At 46.9% G+C, this 24,329-nt stretch overlaps 1 protein-coding gene across 1 annotated transcript in view; it reads right to left on the minus strand.

The window, feature by feature from the left end:
- LOC144103927 (uncharacterized) overlaps positions 1 to 24,329 on the minus strand; it is a 68,369-nt gene that overhangs the window by 11,167 nt on the left and 32,873 nt on the right. The window contains exons 3-6 of the mRNA XM_077636644.1: positions 20,852 to 21,159; positions 9,729 to 10,049; positions 6,657 to 6,935; positions 258 to 584 (exon numbers count right to left, since the gene is read on the minus strand). Of these exons, the coding sequence (XP_077492770.1) occupies positions 258 to 584; positions 6,657 to 6,935; positions 9,729 to 9,942 (820 nt within the window). The 5' untranslated portion in view covers positions 9,943 to 10,049; positions 20,852 to 21,159. The remainder of the gene's footprint in view (positions 1 to 257; positions 585 to 6,656; positions 6,936 to 9,728; positions 10,050 to 20,851; positions 21,160 to 24,329) is intronic.

Raw genomic sequence — 24,329 nt, forward strand, 5'->3', positions numbered from 1 at the left:
TATGGAAGCGATGTTTTTTTTTTGTCTCTACGTAGCGGACAGGGTGGTTTCACGTATTTTGCTCTAGGGTCGTTTCTTTAGTTTGCCTAACATTGAAGCAGCAGCGCCATCTCAAGTGCTGCGCGATAAGCAGCTTCTTGATCGCCAGCTGTTTCATGGACTGCACACGGGATAACGCTGCTCTTCGAAGCGGAACAGACGGCATGAGTCGCTTGCGTTGGGCTGCCTGTAACTGCTTTCGCTGTTAAACATCATACCTTTTCCGGCAAAGTAGATACCCCGTAGTGTGGCTCCAGCCGAGGTGCGTTCGTTCGGCACATTCCTGTGGGTATGCACCGTCACGCTCACATTTCCGCACGTCTCGATCTGCCCACAAGTCAATCGCGTCTGATCACGATGGATGATGGTACCGTTTCGGCACCACCCCACATGATGATAACCGCCGCTGGTGCTTCCACTGTTACTCTCGTATTCGCTGACCTTGACAATATAATAGTCAAAGCGGCTCTTTGGTCGCTGCCATGTCACGGTGAAGGAGTCGGTAGTGGCCTCTACCAAATGGAGGTTGGTCACATCGGTAAGCACTGCGATGGGAAATTGAAACCGCTTGAGGCTGAGGGTCACTCTCTTGCATATAACAAGAGTTTACGTGCAATTTGCATCTTGGAACTGAGAGTCATGTGAGTGAAAATTATACGCCTACAATTTTATTACAGCTGAAAAATTTATAGGCTTTATATTACTTTTCAAAACTCGAATACTCTGTTTATGTACCGCATTTGGTCGAATGTTCAGGGGAATCCCACAAGGTGGAGTAGATCTGTAATAAGCCGTTTGACTGTAGTCGTTTGGCTGCGCTTGGGTGCCTGCCAGTGTATAATTACTCCCTTATTACTGTCCCAATGTTTATGGGCGTAAAATATTTTTACACACCGCTTTCTTGAGTCTCAATCGTCCACCACCCCGAAACCAAAAAGTAGACGCTTGATGTGACTCAGAAAACATTGTTTTTGAATAAATTGGCAATATTTAGTAGACCCAGTTGTTCAATTTTAAATTTCCTTAAGGTTGAAAATTTGTTCCCTCGGTTAGGATTGCAAATAGTGATCTCGGACATGTGAGGCAAATAAGAAAGAAGGGACTAAAAATTAATAGGCAGAAAACAAAGCATTGTTGAACGGTCTCCGACGGGAATAGAATTTTATGATATGCAGTGAAGCGTTTGAACTGGTAAGGTAGTAAATTCACATTGGGTAGTTTGCTACCGTAGATCAGCGTCGTTAGAGTCGAATAAGGTGTAGAATAAGAATGGAGTGGAGCGAAATTGACAGGTACGTTTAGATTACGAACGATGTTTTACGAATATTCATTAAGAAAAAGATATACAGGCTGTCCCAGCTAACTGGTTTGGTTCATGGGTTTAGAGGGGGGGGGGGGGGGGGGTTGACGTCCGAAAGCGACTCAGACTATGAGAGACGCCGTAGTGAAGGGCTCCGTGAATTTCGACCACCTGGGGTTCTTTAAAGAGCACTGACATCGCACAGTACACGGGCCTCTAGAATTTCGCCTCCATCAAAATTCAACCGCCGCGGCCGGGATCAAACCCGCGTCTTTCGGGCCAGCAGCTAGCCGAGCGCCATAACCACTCAGCCACCGCGGCGGCTGTCCCAGATAACTTTCAACAAGGCTTAAAAATATGCCGATGCACTCTAAACGACACGACTAAATGCATGTTCATTTAAGCGAAAATAGCGCAAAAGACGAGGACAACCAGGAAAGAAGCGCTGGTCCTGTTTTCTTTCCTTGTTGTCCTCGTCTTCTGCCCTATTTTCGCTCTAGTATGCATCACCAACTCACACGTCTTGCCATCGTGTTAAATGCATGTTGCTGGCTATTTTTGAAACAGGTCACACTATTTTTTCAATTCTCCTTAACTGCATAATCAGTCGTTATGAATGGCTACTAACATGTTTAACAGATCATTCAGCCGGTTGTGCAGCCGCTTAAAAGTGACAGGGTTGCGATGAAGGCGTTGCGAGTCCGATTTAGGCCAGCGGTATACTTTCCTCGCAGCGGTTTATGATATCGAGAAGCAGAAGCTTATTGCTTCGGCTGGCTTAAATCATATAGCCAGCGCCTGCTCCATTACCCTGTCACCTCCAGGGCGGCACCACACCCGGCTGAATGACCTGTTCCATTGTAAGCGAAATATTTCAGACCACCGCAATTGCGGCGCGCAAGCGGGCAGGTCACGTTGCATTTTTTTTAATTTCCGCGGGCATCTGGAGTGAGCGGCAAAAACTAACAAGTTCTGGAAAGTTATAAACTCCATTGGGACGATTTGTGGCTGTTCAAAAACTTTTTAATTTAGATTCTCTGCCTAACTTCTTTGTATGAAGGTTACATTACTTAGACTTATTATTCAATTAAGCAGAATACAAAAAAAATGTTGCTTGCTCCATGCAATAGCCAGCAAAACGCGTCCCAGCGCGTCGCCTAAAAAAGCAATGGCATAATTTTAAACCTTGGAAGAAATTAGCCGGCACACCCTGTACAACAGCTGCATCTTTCCTGTACTCATCTAGAGGGCAGAAATATACGGGTTAAGGAAAACCGTAGTGGTTATATTGAGGACAACACAGGGAGCTATGAGAAGAAAATAATAGGTGTAGTGTAACAGACAGGAAGAGAGAAATTAATGACGTCTTAGCAGAGATCACTAAGAATGAAGGCATGGGCAGGGCATGTATTATGAGCGGTATTGAAAGGATGATGTTCAAAGAAAACTGACTGGATTCGAAGACGAGGCAAGGATAGCAAGGGCAGCGGAAGGTCGGCAGAGCGGTTGAGATTGGATGAGGTTGGTGGGGAGGAGTCCTTAGAAGGCACAGAAAAAGGTTTATTGTGATTTGGGAGAGGCTTCTGTCCTGAAGTGGGTGTAGTTAGGCAAATTATTTTGTTATTGCTATCTGTACATATCTTGGAGAACTCTGTAAGGAGTTTAAAATGTGAATGAGTAGCTTTTTGAAAATTAAGTGCTTTGGGCCACTTCAGCTGCACTTTTCCCTTCTGGAATGACCACTCCCACCAAACATTATAAAAGCATGCTGTCTCTTCGCAGCAGAAATATAATATAGGTTATACCATTTTGGTATTTTTTACCGTGTAATATTTACAGGAACTCTAGGTCTGAAGTGCCGTGATCATCAACTGCCTATTTACATCCACCCCCTTCTTCCTGACCAAAAATTTATATGTTTACATTCGATCAGGAGAGACAATTTATGTTTTCCGAGGCAGTTTTAAGACAATGTTTGAGTTATTGAAAGCTTGTATGTTACTCAGATTTCACTAATGCTTCAGTCGCCATCGCTTAATAAAGTGGTGCACAATCCCTGACTAGGCACAGAAGCTTAAGTGTCATTTGGCTGTTTCCGCATTGTGAAAATTAATTTATAGTTATTCTAGAAAAAAAAAACTCTTACAAGGAAGCAAGGAGGCTGTAATATAATTAAAATTATCGTATTTTAACAACATGGATAAAACATTGGCGTTAACCTAGAAGAGATACCCCTTGCCTTTAACACCGCTTCTTTGATTACGTAAACTTATGTCCCGCTATATGTGTAGAGCGTAAACCCATAGCCAACTACGTAAATTATAGTGAGTGGACCAACGTGCTCAACTGCGCTAGGGCGATCTCCAAAGTTAATTTCCACTTACGCCATAAATAATTCAGATAATGATCTTTATTTCAGCAAGAACTTTTCAGTGGCTTCAAAGCGCTCGTTCTGCATTTTACATTACTCGCTAAACGTATTGTAAAACAAGAGGTTAGCCACAGCAGATTACGCTTTAGTGTTCAAAGCACAGTGAACGTGACGTGCTCCGAAACTGTGCAGTGATATAAGGAGTGACCTTAATAGTGAGGACTCGCGTCAGCGACGAGAATTGATTCGACGCTTTCGATTGTACCATATCGCAACATGTTTTTTTGCATTGCCGCTGGTGACGCACGTATTCAACTACTGGCTTTTCGAAAAGCAAAAAAAAAAACAACGCCTAGGCCATAATGCGAGGTGATGCGACAGATCTGCGTTAGCACTATTCGTTGTACAATTCGCCGTTATAATATACGCCTTCTAGTCATCATCATCATCATCATCAGCAGCAGCAGCAGCAGCAGCAGCCTGACTACACCCACTGCAGGGCAAAGGCCTCTCCCATGACTCTCCAAATAACCCTGTCTTTTGCCAGCTGCGCCCACGGTATGCCTGCAAATTTCCTAATCTCATCCGCTCACCTAACCTTCTGCCGCTCCCTGATACGCTTGACTCCTCTAGGAATCCAACCCGTTACCGTTAATAACCAGCAATTGCCTTGCATTCGCAGTACATGTTCTGCCCAATCCCGTTTGTCTATCTTGATTTGATGTCATTACACACGTTTGTTCCCTCATCGACTCTGTTCGCATCCGGTCTTTTAACGCTACACCTATAATTTTTCTTTCCGTGGTTCGCTGTGTTCTCCTTAATTTAAGTTGAACCCTATTCGTTAACCTCCGTGTTTCTGCCCCATATGTGAGTACCTGTAAGATACAGCTGTTGTACACTTTTCTCTTGAGGGGTATTGGTAACCTGCTGTTCATGACCTGAGAGAGCCTGCCATATGTGCTCCACCCCATTATTATCTTTCTAGTTATTTCCCTCTGAAGATCTGGATGAGCTCTCACTACCTGCCCTATGTATTCCTTTACCACTCTCAGCACCTCGCTGCCAGCTCTGAACAGCTGTTCTCTTGCTAGACTGTAGAACATTATTTTGGTTTACTGCATGTCGATTTTTAGACCCACCGTTCTGCTTTGTCTGTCTACCTCAATGATCATGATTTGCAGTCCATCTTGTGAGTGACTCAGCAAGGAAATATCATCAGCGAATCATAGATTATTTAGGTATTCTCTATCAACAGTTATCCCGAACTGTTCCTAATTCAGGTCTCGGAATGCCACCTGTAAGCAGGCGGTGAATAGCATTGGCGAGATCGTGTCTCCTTGTCTGATGCCCTTCCTTGTCGGAATCTTATTGCTGACTTTATGGACGGCTATGGTAGCAGTGCAGTTCCTATATATATCTTCCGGTATTTTGGCATAAGGCACATCTGCACCCTGATTCCGCAATGCCTGTATGACTGCTGAGGTTTACACTTAGTCAAATGCTTTCTCGTAATCAATAAAGACTATATATAGGGTGTGGTTATATTCTGTGCATTTCTATATAATCTGATAGATAGTGTGAAGTTGATCTATTGTGGGATATCTTTTACGAAATCCTGCCTGATAATTTTTTTGATTAAAGTCTAAGGCTGCCCTGACTCTTTTATGGATTACTTTGGTAAATACCTTGTAGGCAACTGAGAGTAAGCTGATTGGTCTCTAAGTTTTCAAGTCTTTCGCGTCTCCTTTCTTATGAATTAAGATTATGTTTGCATTCTTCCAAGCTTCTGATACGGTCGAGGTCAAAAGGCATTGCGTACACAGGGTGGCTAGTTTTTCTAGCACAACTGCCTCTCCATTCTTCAACAGATGTGCTGTTACCTGATGCTCACCAGCTGGTTTTCCCTTTTGCGTTGCTCCTATGCCTTTCTTTACTTCTCTCTTAATTGGGGAGTGACACATTGTTGTCCGCTACTGTCTCTCACATTAACGTTCTTTTTACATTGACTACTGTATAGAGTTGTGTAGAACTGTTCGGCTACTTTAACTATCTTATCCATATTGCTAATGATGTTGCCCTCCTTGTCTATTAACTGCATACATCTGGCTTTCTAGTAGCTCTTCTGATTGTATTTCGCCACAGGGTTTAAGTTTCGGCGGTGCGTGGGCTTCGGCTGGGTGGAGACATCTTGAGGGTGGAAATCAGCTGATGATTGGTGTGTGTCTCGTTAAGGGCAGAAGAAAGTAGTTAGTGAAGTTTTCGTTGGAGGCAAGTGCATACCCAACAATTCTGGAGAAATGAGTTTGTGAAAAGGAACGAACTTATTATTGAAGCTTTTTCATACATTGTAAGATTTCACTATAGCAATCAATATATCCCCCGTTATCCCGAAGACCGACTTGAGTTTTTTTACCATTGACATTTTTGCTATCGTGAAACGCGTTCCCCATTCGGTTCCTATGGAAGTCTTAAGTGCTTGAGGCGAGCGATGGAGGCACTATAAAAGATTTTGCTGCATTTCAGAAGAATGGACCTTTACCTTGAGTATGTATTTACCAGTAAGTTATATTATTTCGATGTTCAAACCTTTTGTCCAAAATCGTTGGACATGGGTTAGTGGTGCGGTTTCTGGCAGTCAAGGTAGGTGGGAGCAATGCTGAGTGGTGGAGGCTTTACAGAGGAAGCAGCTGGTTTGGTGGTAGTAAGGTCAGCTTTTGACAGTCATAGAGCTGGTTGAAGGTTTGTTGAGGGCGGAACGCGTTTCGGTAAAAGGTCGACGTGTATTGTGCGGAGGCCTTCAGGAGGATGACAGAATGTACAATAACATTCAGATGGATTTGTAAAGAATGACAGACCTTTCCTTTCATCAAATTACTGCCTCTATCTCTCGCTCTAGAGAGTAAGGTTAGAAATGCTAAAGTAATAAAAGAAAGAAAATCTTACCGGAAACAAATTCTTGAGTGGTCGGTCTGCTCCAGAGGATCTCGCTACCGCACTGTGTGCCGGCAGTGACCTGCACGGAATAGTCCTCGTCGCCAGCCTGGTTGAAGACGAGGAACGGGTTTGTTGTGTTCTTGGTCCAGCAGCAATCTGAGTCTCCCCAGGCGCACCAGTTGCACACTTTAACCAAATAAATGAGAACAGGCGAAAGGGACTGTTTCCATTGCACCCGAACAGAAGTCCCTCTGCGGGCCGATGTAATGTTCCTCGGTGGTTCTGGAGCTAGTGGAAAAGAAAAAATAAGTTTCTTATACCACGTGGTGCACCAGTAATGAAACGGGTTCGATAAACACATCGTGGGAAACAGTGTAGAAAAGAACGAATGCGTGTTGTTGAAGGGGTTTGGCAATAAACATTGCAAATATTTGGAAGCCGAGAACAGCAGAACCACCTGTCACAAATCATGTGCCCTTTTTTAATCTATTCTTCTTTCTTGCATATCTCCGAGCTTCTGCAGAAGGTCAGCGCTCGTTTCTCATTGTACCATACCAAGTTTTGTAATGCCAATTCGTCTTGCTGTGCGTTCATCGTTTTGCTGCAGCTACTGAGAGATTATACTGTGGTTTTTGTAGCGCATGGCACCAGTTTCTTTGTATCGTTGGTTACAAGTCAACATCTGCGCATTCGCATGGCCGACCTACAAGTCGTATAACATGCCAGATTCGCTTCTGTCTGTTTCCGTCTTTAAAGAAAGCATTGAAATGGGCTTTCAAATAAAAATATCAAAGATCACTTGCCATGTAAACATTATAAACTACGTCTACCCCTCTGGGAAGATGATGTATAGCTCCTGTAACATAAACGCTGGCGTCGAGGAAGAGAGAAGGTCAGAGTCTTACTAATCCATAAAAAGTGAAGACCAATAAAAATAAAAATCAATATGAAGAGGAAGATGCCGCATTGAAGCTTTACTCTATGCTGCCCATGAACTGTTAAAGAGAAAAGTTTTCTGCAGGGAACTACAACGTTCAAAATGAAAATATTGACTATTACGATAGTCGGCAATGAAAAATTTCAGCGCAGCTCTTCACGCGCCTCGTGCCACCGCCGGCAGGTTGCGTGTCTCAGTGCTAGCTACCCTGTTCCCACGCCACCTGTCAGGTGGCGTTTTACGCTGACAACGCTGCGCTCTAAAAATACCCAAAAAACTAGCAAAAGGTTGTCATGCTTGCTTCGAAGGTGCGGTGGTACAGAATAGTGTGAGTGTACTATAATGTAAGATAAATACTGCACATTAGAACTGCACTGTAAATATACCTGAAGACTTGCGGTTGATTATCATGCTTACTGCGGAAGTATGGTGGCATAGTATAGTATATGTGGACAATTACGGCTAATATAGCACCGAAATTATATTGCATATGAGATAATTACAGGTCCTTTGAAGTGGAGCTACCCACCTACTGCAAGCATAGCTATGGGTGGCAGACAGTGAAAGCAGGAGCCACGAGAGTAGGAAGATTTCAGGGCACCCACAGGAAAGAATTAATCAGAGATCAGTGGGAAAGGCCGTTTCTCCTGCCGTGGACATATTCAGGTTTATGAAGATAATGATGGGGAGCCGGTGAGCCGGTTCTCTGTTATAATATTTTAACGGGATAACGTTAACTGTCCCTTGTCATAGAAAAGCCAGTGTCGTCATCGGCGGTGTTTTTGTCCATGAGAAAAAAGTCCCGGAAAAGAAGCAAAGAATTGGTAAAATTGAGAGCTGAAAGAAAACTTGGTTACTGTGGTTGTAGTAGGAACCGAACCCAGTACCTTTGGCTTGCGATGTGGGAACGCTACCCTTAGCCCATGAAGGCTCGTTTTTCTTTATTGCATGGAAATCAATCCCGCTGAGCTACCGTATACTTCACGTACACACACACTATATTCGGCAATGCAGAGACACATTCTCACGTCTTTCTTACACTGCACTCCACCTGCACATCAAAGTTGCGGAAGACATACCCATGCGTCAAGAACTGGCAACCGTTCAGGTGGCCTGCCAGGCACACTGTAAACTTCCTGCACCAACGTGAACTGTTCACTAAACAGAGGCTCATTTGTGAAAGCTGAATAAAAGCGAAACTTGCAGTCTTTCAATTATTGAAGCTTCTTAGAGACATGTACTGGTGGGTAAATGCATAATCATGAACACACAAATTAGAAATCAGGTGAAGGAGAGGGCGATACGAATGAAACACGATAACTATGCCGGGTGCTACACTTGAAAGTGAAGCTTTAGCGCACTCCGTTTTTGGAGCGAAAGCTGTATTACTACTTGTCTCCCGAAGTCAATCTTTATGCGCGTTTGACCTTAAGGCCCCAGAGCGCAGGCAAGCCTCGCGGCTCACCAAGCAGAGGCGCACCTGGACGTCTAGCCGCCTTCGCCGTTGTGATGCTTCGCGACTAAGAGAGGGTGTAACCGTTGCTACGTCGGCGGTTTCTCCTTCAGTGTTGCTCAACGGACCCGCCCACTGAACATTGTTTCTTTCAGGTCACTCGAAAACTGTTTAAAATTTTCATTTCTTCTACTGGCAGTTGAAATCTGGAATAGTCTTGATGGTTCACTTCGCTCATTGCCACCCGAAAAGTTCTCGGTGGAATAGTCTGATCATGTGACCTGTTCATAGGTTCTGTAGTTATTTATGTTCTTATTCTGCACTGCAATCTGTACTCAGTCCTGCTATGTCCTAAGTATGAGACAGCAGTATTTGTAATTAAATAAGAAATAAAATAATACTGCTATCTATTTGATTTTAGGTATGCTACGCTGAGTGAAGCCTGGCAATAGGCTTTAAAGGAATGATAAAGGACACTGTGATTAGAACAATGAAATGGCGACAATAGCTGTGGTGCCATCTGCAAGCGCCACATGACTGACAAACCATGGAAGAAAACTTTGTGCGTTATGAGCTGTTCGCTCACTGGTCGATGCCTATCTACGGATCAGTTTCGAGAACCGGCTCATCAACAAATATGCTCGTGAGTGCGCCCCGTCATTTTTTTCCGTAGGGAGAGTACGTGCGTTACCTTTCGCTGGAATAGAGATGCTTGCGATGGTCGCACCCCTCGATCTGCGCGTCGGTGGTCCGTTGACTTGTGTGCGTAAGGTGAATGTGTAGTTCGTGCAGGGCGTAGCCCTGTCGCAGGTAACTCGTGTCTGGTTGCGTAGGAGATGCGTGCCAAAGGCGCAAGAGCCCAAGCGGTTTTCTTGAAAAACATTGCTGTCATTTTTGTCAGTCATGGTTTCTACCCAATAGGAGTCGAACCTCCCTTCCGGTGGCGTCCAGGTCACCGTAAATGAGTTTGCAGTAACAGCTTCACGGCGCAGGTTGACTGGATCAGCGGGCTCTGCGTAGAAATGAGTTTCTTAATTAGTAATAATAATAATAATAATAATAATTGGTTTTTGGTGGAAAGGAAATGGCGCAGTATCTGTCTCATATATCGTTGGACACCTGTACCGCGCCGTAAGGGAAGGGATAAAGAAGGGAGTGAAAGAAGAAAGAGAGAAATAGGTGCCGTAGTGGAGGGCTCCGGAATAATTTCGACCACCTGGGGTTCTTTAACGTGCACTGACATCGCACAGCACACGGGCGCCTTAGCGTTTTTCCTCCATAAAAACGCAGCCGCCGCGGTCGGGTTCGAACCCGGGAACTCCGGATCAGTAGTCGAGCGCCCTAACCACTGAGCCACCGCGGCGGGTATCCTAGTCCAAACAAACTTTTATATCGACATTAGTGAGGTCTATAGATAATTTTTAAGATGAAATGACAACGCTCTGCGGCTTGCCTAGAATGCGCAGAAGTTCTTGGTAAAATTGTGATCCAATTCCTTTTACATTTCATTCATAATTACTTCTCTTTCCCTAATTAAACAACCAAGAAAAAGAACGTAGGAGATATATCCTACAAACGCAAGAAAGGATATATCTATATAACTGACACATTCGAAATGTAGTGCAGTCAGAGATGTCATGTATTTACAAAAGGCGACGTACTTGCTGGTCTGTTAAAAATGATTACCACGAAGAAGCAAAGCAGCCGTGAGTAAATTTAAAAATTATCATCGCATGCGTGGACCACCGACGCCGTTATGTTATGGTGTGTATGTGAAGGACAATGGAACTAAAGTACTATACAAAACTTCTGTTCCTTAGAGTATATGCTTATTCAAGTCCAAAAAATGGCTGCTTCATATTCATAATGAGAAATTAGTGAGGGGAGATCACCCTAACAGGTACAATAAAAAAGGCTCTGATGGCCCAACATTCAGTATTATAAATATTGTATTAAATGTCCGAAGGGCCGCTACGTCACAATGGACAGCCAGCAACAGGAAGAGTATCGAAGAGCAAACACGAGCACCGGAGCGTTCAGCGGCTGTCCGATACTCTTCCTCTCTCTCTCTCTCTCTCTCTCTATATATATATATATATATATATATATATATATATATATATATATATATATATATATATTGTTACGACCGGTGGTTTAATCAGACCACGACGAGCGACTGAAACCAGCTGGGCTCCGCTTGCCGAGCATGAGACGCATCCACCTGGTTCTCCTCATCTTCTTCGTAGTCGACGATACCGACCAAATAGGGTAGGCCTCGCGTCTTCATGGGCGTTAGACTTCTCCCTACGCAGTCGTAACCCGCAGGGCGAGTTACAAAGCATCGCGCGAATAGTAGAGCTTCAGCCGGCCAACATGAGTCACTTCAGTTAGTGCAGAACGACAGCTTCTGAGACAATCCCTTCTTTCGGGAAGACCGCCACAACAAGACCAAATCACCAGTGCTGTAAGTGACGTGATGGCGGTGGGTATCGTACCGCGCTTTGGACCGATCACGGGAGGCGAGTTTAGGAAGGCGGGAAAGACGCCTGGCCTCTTCGGCGAGACAAAGTGTCTCGGCGATGGGGCGGGGGGGGGGGATCCTCATGAGGCTCGGCAGAAAATGTTAGGATGGTTTCCAGGGTGTAGCGTAAGGAACGAGTATATTGCCGCGAATATTTGCATTATTTGTTCGTTTTTCAAATCGGCCGCCACACCACTTTATCGCTTTGTTTGCGACGCAAGGCGCGACTAGATTTATCTCGATTGATCGCAGCCAGGAAGAGCTGATTCTACGTTTTTCCGGAATGTTCTAGTAACTTTGCACGCTTTATCTCGAAAGTTCGCTATCAGCTTTCAATTGAGCATGGCAGACAGCGGCGGGCATTCTGATCGACGACCACCGAGCACGTTTGTCGCTTCGCCGCCGCCGAGTGATTCAGTCTATTTTGGGTGCAAGTCAGCCCAATAAACTGTTTCCTTTTAGAAGACCCTTTTGTCCGTCTTCATCGCTGCTTCGGCTGTCGTCACCACTATGTGACATCTGGGGGAGGTGCTGGGACTACCCAGCACCTCCACCAGTCGTCCCTTACGACATGGCAGCTATTCAAGAAAGAACTATTCAAGGTATTCACCAGTGTCACGAGGAAAGAAAGAGCCGAAAAACTCCTCGAGTCCAAGATACAGCTTCCGAATGAGCCCGTCCGCGGTTACGTCGAGGAGATGAAGCGCTATTTCGCCGCGCCGACCCCGAGATGACGGAGGAAAAGAAAGTTAAGTTTTTAATGGGCGGCGTAAAAGAACTGCTCTTTGACAGCCTCGTCCGCCAGCCGCCAAAAACAGTCGAGGAATTCATGCAAGAAGCCTGCACGATTGAGAGGACCCTCGACGTCCGAGCTCGGCAGTACAATCGCCCTTCCTCTGGCTGTGCAATCCGATCGGACAGGACGACCACCACCAGCGACAGCTTGCGGGAAGTTATCCGCGAAATCGTCCGAGAGGAGATACGCCGATTACTGCCATCCTCCCCACAGCCACAAGCAGCGAGTCTGATGGATGTGGTACGGGAAGAAGTGCAACAGGCACTTGGCACCCGATGGCCACAGAACCCCAGGCCATTACCTACGCCGCTGCAGTAAGGACTGCTCAGCCCCAACGACAACCCCTACGTCATCCCCGAGTTGAGCCACTTGTTCCACAACGCCGCCTCCAAGCCCCCGCCCGCCGAGCCTATGACTGACGCTCAAGCCCCAGGAAATGCGACGCCTGGAGGACTTCCGACAACCGGCCGTTGTGCTTCCATTGCGGTGAGGCCGGCCACATTCTTCGTCACTGCCCGTACCGACGTATCGATCTTCGAGGATTTGCTGTTAACGCCCCACGACCACGCTTCGGACAACGTCCGCAGGAAGTCGACGAGCACCTGCGTCGAGAGGAGTACACGCCGAACCACTTTTCGCGCTCACCATCGCCGTGAACCTCGTGCTTTGCGTCGCCAGGCCGCAGCTATGCAGCCGCGGTACGAGGAAGGTCTCCCAGCCCCCGTAGGAGAAACTAAAGGCCGCAACCTCTGGAGGTGAGGTTGCTCACGAGCGAAACGCCGAAGATTCTCCACCGACCACGCCCCATGAAGACGCTGCACCCGCGACGCCGCATGAAGAACCTACTCTCGCTGCACCGACGCCGCACAAAATGACAACCCCGACCACGACGCAAAACTGCCTTCAAAACTTCTACGCCACCCAGAAAAGCTTCGACCACACGCCACACCCGCGACTCGCATACTCGACGAAGCCGTGACCCGACGCCGAGAGCGGCATGCAATGCAAGAGCCAGGACCTCCGACTTAGAAGTGACTATCGACGGCCGGAATGTTACCGCTGTAGTGGACACAGGAGCCGATTACTCGGTGATGAATAGATCATTCGCTGCGCAGCTGAGAAAAGTCACAACGGCTTGGGACGGCAAACAAATTCGCACCGCAGTGGGCCACCTCATTACACCATCAGGACGATGAACAGCGCGAGTGACTATCAAAGGACATACCTATCCTGTGACCTTTGTTGTGCTACCGCAATGCTCCCGCGAAGTGATCTGGGTATGGATTTCCTTAACGAGCATTACGCGATCACCGACCTGCGATCCAAGCTGATCTTGCTTTCGACGAACGAATCCATCGCTTAGATGAAATCTGGGGAAAATCACGTTGCCCTGAGTGGCCAGGAGGAAGAAGTGAGCGTCCCAACCCGATCAAGCGTTATCGTGGCCGTAGGCGCCACGAAAGTCATTAACGCGGAAGCCATCAACGAGGGGAACATGCAGTTGCTTCTAGACCGAGGAATCAGCATCGCAAGAGGCATCGCACATTTCTGCAATTGCCAGGCCGAAGTACTGCTGACTAACTTCTGCGAAGATTACCGGCACATTAACAGAGGAACGACGATTGCTTTCTTCGACGAAATATCTGACGTACGAGACTCCTTCGCTCTCTCCGACCTCTCCGTAGAAGATTCGCCTGACCAAGAGAACTCGCCACTTTCGATATCAACGCAGCCCTGCATCGGAACAAACAAGACCAGATCCGCAATATGCTTCAAAGCTTCTGTGAGTGTTTTTCGACATCGCCGAAGGTGTGACAAACGCCAATTGCCAAGCATCGAATTATAACGGACCAACACGTCCGACCTCTCCGTCAAAGCCCCTACAGTGTGTCACCGCGAGAACGACAAGCCATCTGGGACCAAGTCGAAGATATGCTTCGCGACGACGTCATCCAGCCTTCCAACAGCCCATGGGCAGCACCGGTTTTTCTAGTGAGAAAGAAAGACGGCGCACTTCGATTCTGCGTGGATTACCGCCGCTTGAACAACATAACAAAGGAGCGTTAACACGTTTTGGCGGGCTAGTTGGTTAAGCATCTTGAACAAACAGCGCGAACAAAGGCGAGTGTCGTTCGCCTTCTTGTCTTTTGTGCTCGTCTTTGTTCGCGCTGTTTGTTCAAGATAACAAAGGAGGACGTCTACCCCCTCCCCCGCATCGACGACACACTGGACCGCCTCTGCAACGCCAAACATTTCTCATACATGGACCTCAAGAGCGGCTACTGATAAATTCAGGTCGACGAAAGAGATCGCGAAAAGACAGCATTCATCACTCCGGATGGGCTGTTTGAGTTCAAGATGATGCCATTTGGTCTCTGTTCCGCACCAGCGACGTTTCTACGAGTGATGTATACAGTGCTGGCAGGACTGAAGTGGAAAATATGTCTGTTATATTTAGATGACAACGTTATCTTCGTTTCGAACTTTGAAGAGCATCTCAAAAGACTGCGAACAGTACTAGACGCAATCAAGTCGTCTGGCCTAACCTTGAAAGCAGAGAAATGCCACTTTGCCTACGACGAGCTGCCGTTTCTAGGCCACATAGTTAGCAAGGAGGTAGTTCGCCCAGACCCGCAGAAAACAGCTGCTATTGAACAGTTTCCACCGCCGGCCGATAAGAAAGCAGTGCGCCGATTTCTCGGACGGTGCGCATATTACCGACGATTTGTGAAAAACGTTTCGCGCATCGCGGAGCCTCTGACCCATCTGACGAAGGCAGACGGCCGTTTAAATGGGGAGCGCCGCAAGCATAAGCCTTCAAGGAACTTCAGCGTCGTTTACAGGCCCCACCGATCCTTGCGCATTTTGATGAAAACGCCGATACTGAAGTTCATACCGACGCAAGCAGCGTGGGCCTAGGCGCCGTCCTCGTTCAAAAAAGCGACGGGCAGGAGAAATTCATCGCATATGCTAGCCGTTCCCTTTCCAAGGCTGAGGCAAACTATTCGACAACTGAGAAGGGGTGCCTTGCCATCATCTGGGCTACGTCGAAATTCCGCCCCTACCTCTACGGACGACTGTTCAAGGTGGTCAGCGACCACCACGTGCTGTGCTGGCTTGCCAATTTTAAGGACCCCTCTGGCCAAATCCCTCGATGAAGTATGCGTCTCCAGGAGTTTGACGTCACCGTCGTTTACAAGTCCGGACGCAAGCACTCTGACGCCGATTGCCTCTCACGGGCCCCTGTAGATACACCGCCGCAGGACGACGATGAGGACGCCTTCCTGGGTACCATCAATCCCAGCTCTTTTGCTCAGCAGCAACGCTCGGACCCCGACCTAAAAGGCCTCATCGAGTACCTGGAAGGCAAGGTTTCTTCACCCCCCGCTTCATTCAAGTGAGGACTGTCTTCCTTCTGTGTGCAGAATGAGGTCCTTGTGAAGAAGAACTTTACAGCGAGCAAAACAGCTTACCTCCTTGTTGTACCTGCTTTTCTCCGCGAAGAAGTTCTACAGTCTTCACACGACGAGCCGACAGCTGGACATCTCGGGTTTACTCGTACCCTCCGCCGCAATTAAGACAAGTATTACTGGCCCCGACTGTCTGCCGATGTCGCACACTATGTGAAAATTTGCCGAGATTTTCAGCGACAACAGACCCCTCCCACACGACCAGCAGGATTTCTGAACCCCATTGAACCTCCCTCAAGGCCCTTTCAGCAGATGGGCATGGACTTGCTTGGCCCTTTTCCAGCGTCAACATCTGGAAATAAGTTGATCATCATAGCGACCAACTAGCAGACCCGCTACAACGAGGCAAAAGCCCTACCGAACGGAACCGCAGCAGAAGTAGCCAAATTTTTTGTGGAGTGCATTCTTCTTCGACACGGCGCCCCCGATGTGCTCATCACGTTAGAGGAATAGCATTCACGGCGGAACTAACGCAAGCCATTCCGCGTTACAGCCAAACCAGCCACCGGAGGACAATTGCATACCACCCGCACACCAACGGACTGACCGAGCTCCTGAACAAAACCATCGCCGATATGCCCGCCATGTATGTCGATACTGGGATGTCATCCCAACTTACGTCGTCTTCACCTACAACACCGCAGTGCAGGAGACCCCCCAGATGACGCCTTTTAGGCTCGTCCAAGGCAGGGAGGACGACCACGCTAGACGCCATGCAGCCCAACATTACAGAAGAAGAGAACGTCGACGTTGCTGCCTACCTTCAACGCGCAGTAGCTCGAAGGCTTGCCCGATTACGGGTCAAAGATCAGCAGCGGTCCGACACCAGAGCCTACAAGCTACGACGACGCAACACGGAATACAAACCAGGAGACCAAGTCTGGGTGCGGACGCCCATTCGCCGCCGTGGATTGAGTGAAAATTTTTTGCGCCGCTTTGTCGGCCCGTACAAGGTTCTTCGTCGGCTAGGTGAACTAGATTATGAAGTGATTCCTGACGCAACGACTGCATCCTAGCGACGCCGCGTACGACAAGAAGTTGTCCATGTAGTCCGCCTGAAGCCGTAATATGCGCGCTAAATAATTAATAATTGGTTTTTTGGGGAAAGGAAATGGAGCAGTATCTGTCTCATATATCTTTGGACACCTGAACCGCGCCGTAAGGGAAGGGATATAGGAGGGAGTGAAAGAAGAAAGGAAGAATAGGTGCCGAAATGGAGGGCTCCTGAATGATTTCGACCACCTGGGGATCTTTAACGTGCACTGACATCACACAGCACACGGGCGCCTTAGCGTTTTTCCTCCATGAAAACGCAGCCGCCGCGGTCGGGTTCGAACCCGGGAACTCCGGATCAGTAGTCGAGCGCCCTAACCACTGAGCCACCGCGGCGTGGCTGCGCGCTAAAGGCCGCTGCATTTCTTTGCTCTATTTTCGCGAGATGCGTTTTTCTCTAACTAGTTGCAGTATTTGTTTTGATGCATCGGGTCGATGCTTCTTTGAGAGGGGAGTAATGCCGCCAGTATTTGCAGTATTTGTTCGTTTTTAAAATCTGCCGCCACACCACTTTATCGCTTTGTTTGCGACACAAGACGCCACTAGATTTATCTCCATTGGTCGCAGCCAGGCAGAGCTGATTCTACGTTGTTCTGGAATGTTCTTGTAACTTTGCACGCTTTATATGGAATGTTCGCCATCAGCTTTAAATTGAGCACGGCCGACAGCGGCGGGCATTCTGTCCGACGACCGCCGAGCACGCTTGTCGCTTCGCCGCCACCGAGTGATTCAGTCCATTTTGGGTGCAAGTCAGCCCAATAAACAGTTTTCTTTTAGAAGACACTTTTGTCCGTCTTCATCGCTGCTTCGACTGCCGACACCACTTCGTGACAATATAGTAAACAGAAGGGGCTGAAGCCAGTAGTCTAATAGCGCGCGGTATTGGAAGCGTAGGTGATGAGCGGCAGAACGCTGTCCGAGTTTTTGTGCTTTGAATCAATGTACATTGATAGCATGTTAGTAATCGTTCAATTCGTGCGCTCAGTTAGCATATTTGTTTGGGGATGGGAATGAGAGGAATGGTAAAAATGCTATACCCAGGAACGGATATGCTGCTCCACGACGTCGGCGGTGAACTGCCGACCACGGTCACTGATGATAAATTTTGCGAGTTCATGACGGAGAACTATGGAGCGCAGCATAAAAGGGGACACATCATACACTCTAGATGGGTGCAGGGCTGCTGTTTCGCAATATCGAGTAAGGTAATCATCGGAAACCACTATACAGCGGTTCCCATGTTAGGACTTGTGAAATGTGGCCAGGAGATCTATACCCACTTGGTCGAACGGTACGGCAGGTGGAGTCACAGGGTGAAACTAACCAGATGCAACGCTAGTTGGGCGCTTGTAATCTTTACCATGAGTGCAGCTGGGGACAAACCACTCAGTCGTAGCCGGCATTTTCGGCCAGTAGAAGCGGGCCTAGATACAGTGGAGCGTGCGCGCCGACCCTAGATGTCCACATGTAGCGCCCTCATGCAAGGCCTCTAAGACAGAGGTGTACAGGCTCTTCGGAACCATCAGGAGGAAGCGCTGGCCTGTAGATGAATAGTTTTTCTTCCATAATAGACCATCTGACACCGAAATGAACCATGCACCATGCAATGCAAACAGAAATGGTTTGCACCGGATGTGTCTTCAGCCTCCGCAATGAGAGACTGCAGTGTATAATCTTTGTGCTGTTCCGCTTTGAATGTGGTGAAATCAAGAATAAACGATGACACTGACGCGACGCAGTGGTCGAAGTTATGGATGTTAGACTCCGTCTCAGGAAGGGGCAACTGCGAAAGACATCCCGCGTCAGCGTGCGGGCGACCGCTCTTGTAGGCGACTGTGTAGTAAAAGTCTTGTAGCCGGAGAGCCCACCGTGCAAGACGCGCAAACGGGTCACAAAGGTTAACGAGCCAGCAGAGGGCATGATGGTTGCTTACGGTGGTGAACCGGCATCCGTATAAATATGAACGGAAACGCTGAGCGGCGAAGACGACGGCGAGGCGTTCCTGCTCGGTGACCGTATAATTACGCTGTGGCTTACTGAGCGAGCGACTTGCATACGTAACTACGTGCTGTGCGTTGTCGCAGCGCAGGATGAGCACAGTGCCGAGACCAACACCGCTGGTGTCGGTATGAATCTCTGTGGGCACGGAGGGATTGAAGTGTCGAAGTACAGGGCGGGATGTGAGAAGGAATTTTTGTTGGCGGAAGGCGGACTCGCACTCTGCGGTCCATTTGAAAGCCGTATCCTTCTGAAGCAGCCCTCTTAGGGTGTGTGCAATGTCCGCAAAGCGATGAATAGAGCGCCGAAAGTATGAGCATAAACCCAATAAACTTCGGAACTCTTCGACAGACTGCGGTGGCTTGTACAACTCGACAGCTGCAGTCTTGGCAGGATCAGGTCTGACGCCGTCTTTGTCAACGAGGTGTCCAAGTACTAACGCTTGACGCGCACCAAAGTGGCACTTTTTAGAGTTAAGCACCAGACCAGCTTTGCGCATACAGTCCAGGACGAGAGATAACCGGTCGTTGTGCTCAGTGAACGTCTTTCCGAAAATGAAAACATCGTCTAGGTAGCACATTCATATTTCCCAATTGAAACCACGAAGTATAGTGTCTATAAATCTCTCGAAGGTGGCGGACGCATTACTAATGCCTAATGACATTACATTAAATTCATAAAGGCCTTGAGCTGCAATAAACGCTGTTTTTTCCTTGTCTGTACGATGCACAGGGAGTTGCCAATACCCCGAAAGGAGGTCAATAGAGGAGAAGTAGGAGGATGAAAAAAGGCAGTCGATAGCATCGTCAATTCGAGAGTAGGGGCATACGTCTTTTCTTGTGAAGGCATTTACCCCGCACCTCCACCGAGATGTTACGACCGGTGGTTTATTCAGACCACCACGGCCGACTGAATCCAGCTTGCGTCCGCTTGCCGAGCCCGAGACGCATTCACCTCGTTCTCCTCATCATGTGTGTGTATACATACATACATACATACATACATACATACATACATACATACATACATACATACATACATACATACATACACACACACACACATATATATATATATATATATATATATATATATATATATATATATATATATATGCCTTTATTATTTTATGCCTTTATTATTTTTAAAATGGTTTTGTGCATACGTCTCCTCTATTAAATCATGAAATGTTCAATTCAAAAATAGCACTTCCTTAACAACATTCTGACCACAGCAATTATGATCAGAGGCCATGCCAAATACTGCTGTGGTAGAGTACATGCATTTCAGTAAAAAAAAAAAAGGTTAACGCCATAGTAGATCGCGAGAAGCTATTCACAAGAATGTCTTATCCCCTCACCACAACTATAACGGGCGAAGAGTTCTTGATTTAATTCCCACATTCGTCTTAGAGGCACTCATTTACTGGCCTAATGTGAATGTAATGAACACGAAAATTAAATGATCCTTGATGAACGGTAAGAAACCTCTAAAATTTCTTTTGATCATTTTGTATATATGGCCATAATTAAGTAATGAAAACAACAAAACTGAGTTAATAAATGCGAATATGAAGCATGCAATGCTTTTTTTTTGATAGCAGAGTGTGATGTGCGGATTCTTTACAATAATACTGAAACTGAATTAGTCGTCAGATGTTTATAATATACAAATATTATTTCGCAAATAGAATTTTGAACAATACCCGCATTTTCCAAACGCGTGTAAATAAGGTGAAAATGTCTAAAAATGTTTAAAAATTAAGCGTCTAAAAATGTATAAAAGAAATGTCTGAAAGATGTCTAAATGCAGATGAAGCATAAAGCAAACAAAACTATAGCTGGAAATCTATAAAGTTAAATTTTGTTTTCCTATTTTCCAACTGTCCCGTCCGCACCCAACCCGCCCCCCTCCCTCCAAGAAAAACGTCATAAGGAAAAGATAATCAAACAGAAAAAAAACAAGACTCTCACCGAAGGAAGCAGTTTTGACCTCTACAGTAGCAGTCCGACTTCTCAGGACGTCCCCGCCGCATCGCGCAGTGGCCGTGATGAAAACGCAATAATCATTGCTGACTGTAGTAGCGAATTCCAATGAGGCCTGTGGTGTCTCAAAGAGCTTGCAGGCATAGGCAGTATTCTCAGAGCATGTGGTAAAGTCGTCGCAAACCTTCACCCAATAGGCATCGATGGTACCCGTCGCAATCCTCGGCGCATCCCAGCGGAGAAGTGTCAATAATGGGGACTTCCGACTGTGGAAATATTCGACGGTGGATCCGGATCTGGGAAGAGAAAAACGAAAATCATAGGTTATGACACTTCCTGTCCTTAGAGTTTAAGGAGTTCGCAATACGGGAAGTTTTTCCCGCCAGCGTGAGGAGCCAAAAAGCGACACATGTCGCCAGAAAACAAACAGGCGTGCCCGCGACTGAGGGAGTAGATGTAAGTTTTATGGCGTCCATTTGACTAATCTTGAAGAGGCAGTCGTTGTTCCGGGCAACAAATCACGCTAGATATCGACTTCAAGTAACCGATTCAGTGTGTTTTAAGGCAACCGTGCTCCCCACGAAGAAACGCTCTTTGCTTTCTCCACGTCGTCACCAGAGTAAAAAAAAAACTTTCAGAGGAAATTACAATGTATGGCTTCATTCGAGAAAATCTTGCTCGCTAGAGCTGCTACTACATGTTTTGCATCGTCTTGGCTTCAAGCCAGAGAAAAACCAGGCAGCTCGCTCTGACACCCGCGGGCACGGCTTTGCGGACCTGCTGCAGGCAATAGTTTGCTATGGTGCACGTATTAATTACTCTTTTTGCTTACCGTAAAGTTCTGTATTAAGGACCCCGCTTGTTACCTGTTTTAAACATTTGGTCCCAAAATCTAAAGTGGGATTTCTTAGCCCTTTCATCATTTCAATGTGCATCTTCTTCATAAAAATTTGGTCACATGCAGTCGATTGCAGCCTGGCCATCCCCGAACGCCTCCGCTACGAATGCGATGAGTAGGTCAGACAGCTCCAGAAAACTGAAGCGCTTGCAATCCCGCATGTCAACGGGAGCGGAAGGAAGCTACCCGGCGTCCCGAAAGTACATCAAGTTTGCGATGCAAGTCGACTTGTATATAGTGCTGAAGTCTAGGCCATTTCGCACATTCATAGACAAGCATGCTTGCTTCTTATGAAGTTGCGTGTGGCCCCGCTTACGGCTTTGCCTCTTCCAGTGCTTCTGGGAGTACAGCCGCCCAAATGTTTAACTATAGCGCACAACTTCCTCTTTTCCTGTGCTCCCGTGCGTTACAGTGCAGTAACTTGGAAAAAAATCAGTCTAACCAGAGGCTCACCAAGCCCTTGCGTAATGATGACCTTTCCACAAGTTTGATACGCGACAAGGTGCTGGGCGACAGAAAACGGGAGTGTCGCGCAAGCTAGTTAAAGATTGGGGTGGGTGTACTGATTACATGGTCTCTGTCGCTTAAGGGCACAGGGTAAGCTCTATACTTCCCATGCATTTTAGGCCATGTTGAGGTACATGTTTCTCACTAACTAATAACAGTAGCCTAATAATACATAAATCATTGTTTGCTAAATTTTGTGCTCTTTCTACTGAACTTGAATATTTGAAATGTGTTGAAAATTCGATTTTTAATAAAATTTTTTCCGGTAGTACACAAATCTGGCCTTTCTTTGCGCATTTCAAAATTCATAACAGAATAACTGCTCAGTGAAATTGCTTAATTCTAGTTCAGTAGTTGGCAACACTTATGTAGATGATTGGAAAAAGAAATCAGCCGTCTGTCTTGAAAGGCATTGGAAATAATGGTACCTTTGTAAGAAAAAACACTGTTTTGAGATAATAGAGCGTAAAGAGAAAAAAGATGTGAGAAACCATTTTGTATTCGCAAAAACGGCTCCATAGTAATTGGTTTAATAGCCCCCTGCTTCGTAGTCACTGTCGCCGTCATTTTTTCGCTTTTCGGCTTGTCGTTTTGACTGTCGGGCCTCTTTTGTAAGCTGTCGTGTTGCTCGGTCCGCAAAGTACATGCGCTTATTGTCAGCTTCCCTCAGCCACTTGATGGTGTTGCTCCCTGGGTTCAATCCACACGCCTTCAAAACGTTGGCCCGTGCGATGCTACCATCATTAAATGAAAGAACAGCATCCAGTGTTGCCATCCGTAGGGTCCGAAGCCTAACAAACACATTCTTTGGCGCGCGTTCCCAAACAACATGGTTGAACTACTCATTTGCATTTTGAGTTCGCCCATGCAGGCACTTCTCTAGGAGCTCAGCCTTCGATAGCTCCCTATAAATGGGTTTGATAGCTTCCAAGACAGATGCAGGGAAACTCTCCTTGTGGAAAAATGGCTTGCCCTCTGACTGACTTCTGTTGAAGGCACACCACGTATCACGTCCCTTTGGGCAAAGTCCATGGCATGGGTCATCGTCTGTGGCCGATAAGTGGATGAAGGTTGCCCAAACGGCCTTTCGCATTTCACCCAGGTTTCCTACATTTCTTCTGATGGCCAAACCATAGTACGTCTGGAGCTTGTCTATTACTGCATCAGTCAGTCGGCCTCGGCCGAGAGGCTCTTTCCATCAGAGAGTTTTCCTGCTTTGTTTCCTTTTTTTTAGCCTTCGTAACCTTGTGCCCATCCTTTTTTGCACGTGCCCTATGCACTCAACCTTGGATATTTCAACGGAATCACCATATGGCATTTGTGCCTTCACAGCCATAAAAGCCTTGCTGTCACCATCCCCAAGGTATTTGACGTATCGAACGCCGTGAAGCTCCTCACTCCTGTCGAAAATTTTCAGTGCTCCTGCGACTTCCATTCCACCGCTGGTGCCTTGGTAGTTGCTTTGGCACACCTCTTTATGAAGGGGGTCACTGTTTGTACCCTTGATGCTGCACTTTGGACAACGTTTAGACAAAACCTCCACATCCAGAACTTTCCCAGAGTCTACACTGGTCGCAGAGACTATGCCGTTATTGGAAGTATGGCCTCGCATCTGCCAGCTTCCATGAAGAGCAACTGCGATGTCTTTATCCCCCTCATTCAGCTGCACAGCTTCGCCAGCTGCCCTTTTCATCGACTTCTGAGCAGCAGCTTCGATGTGACCTAGAAGCTCTTGATTGTATTTCGCAAACTTTGTCGGCGGCTTAGGAAGGTTTAGCATAGCACAGAGTATATTTCCTGCAGCCATTCCCTTACCAATGGACCTCAAGGCATACACTAACCTGTGGTTGGCTTCATAGAGGCCAGAAGTAGTTTTCTTAGACGTCTCAAATCGTTGTGCGGCACTACACACTTCACAGTTCAAACTGTAAACGCTTGCAACACCTACCCGTTTTGTCACAATTTCGATGAGCTCAACACTTCCACCGCACTCTCTGCACACACAAATCTGTGTAATTCCGGCACAAATGCCGTACATGTCCATTAAGGCATATTGGCTGC

The sequence above is a fragment of the Amblyomma americanum genome, chromosome 9 (assembly GCF_052857255.1).
Source record: "Amblyomma americanum isolate KBUSLIRL-KWMA chromosome 9, ASM5285725v1, whole genome shotgun sequence".
NCBI lineage: Eukaryota > Metazoa > Arthropoda > Arachnida > Ixodida > Ixodidae > Amblyomma > Amblyomma americanum.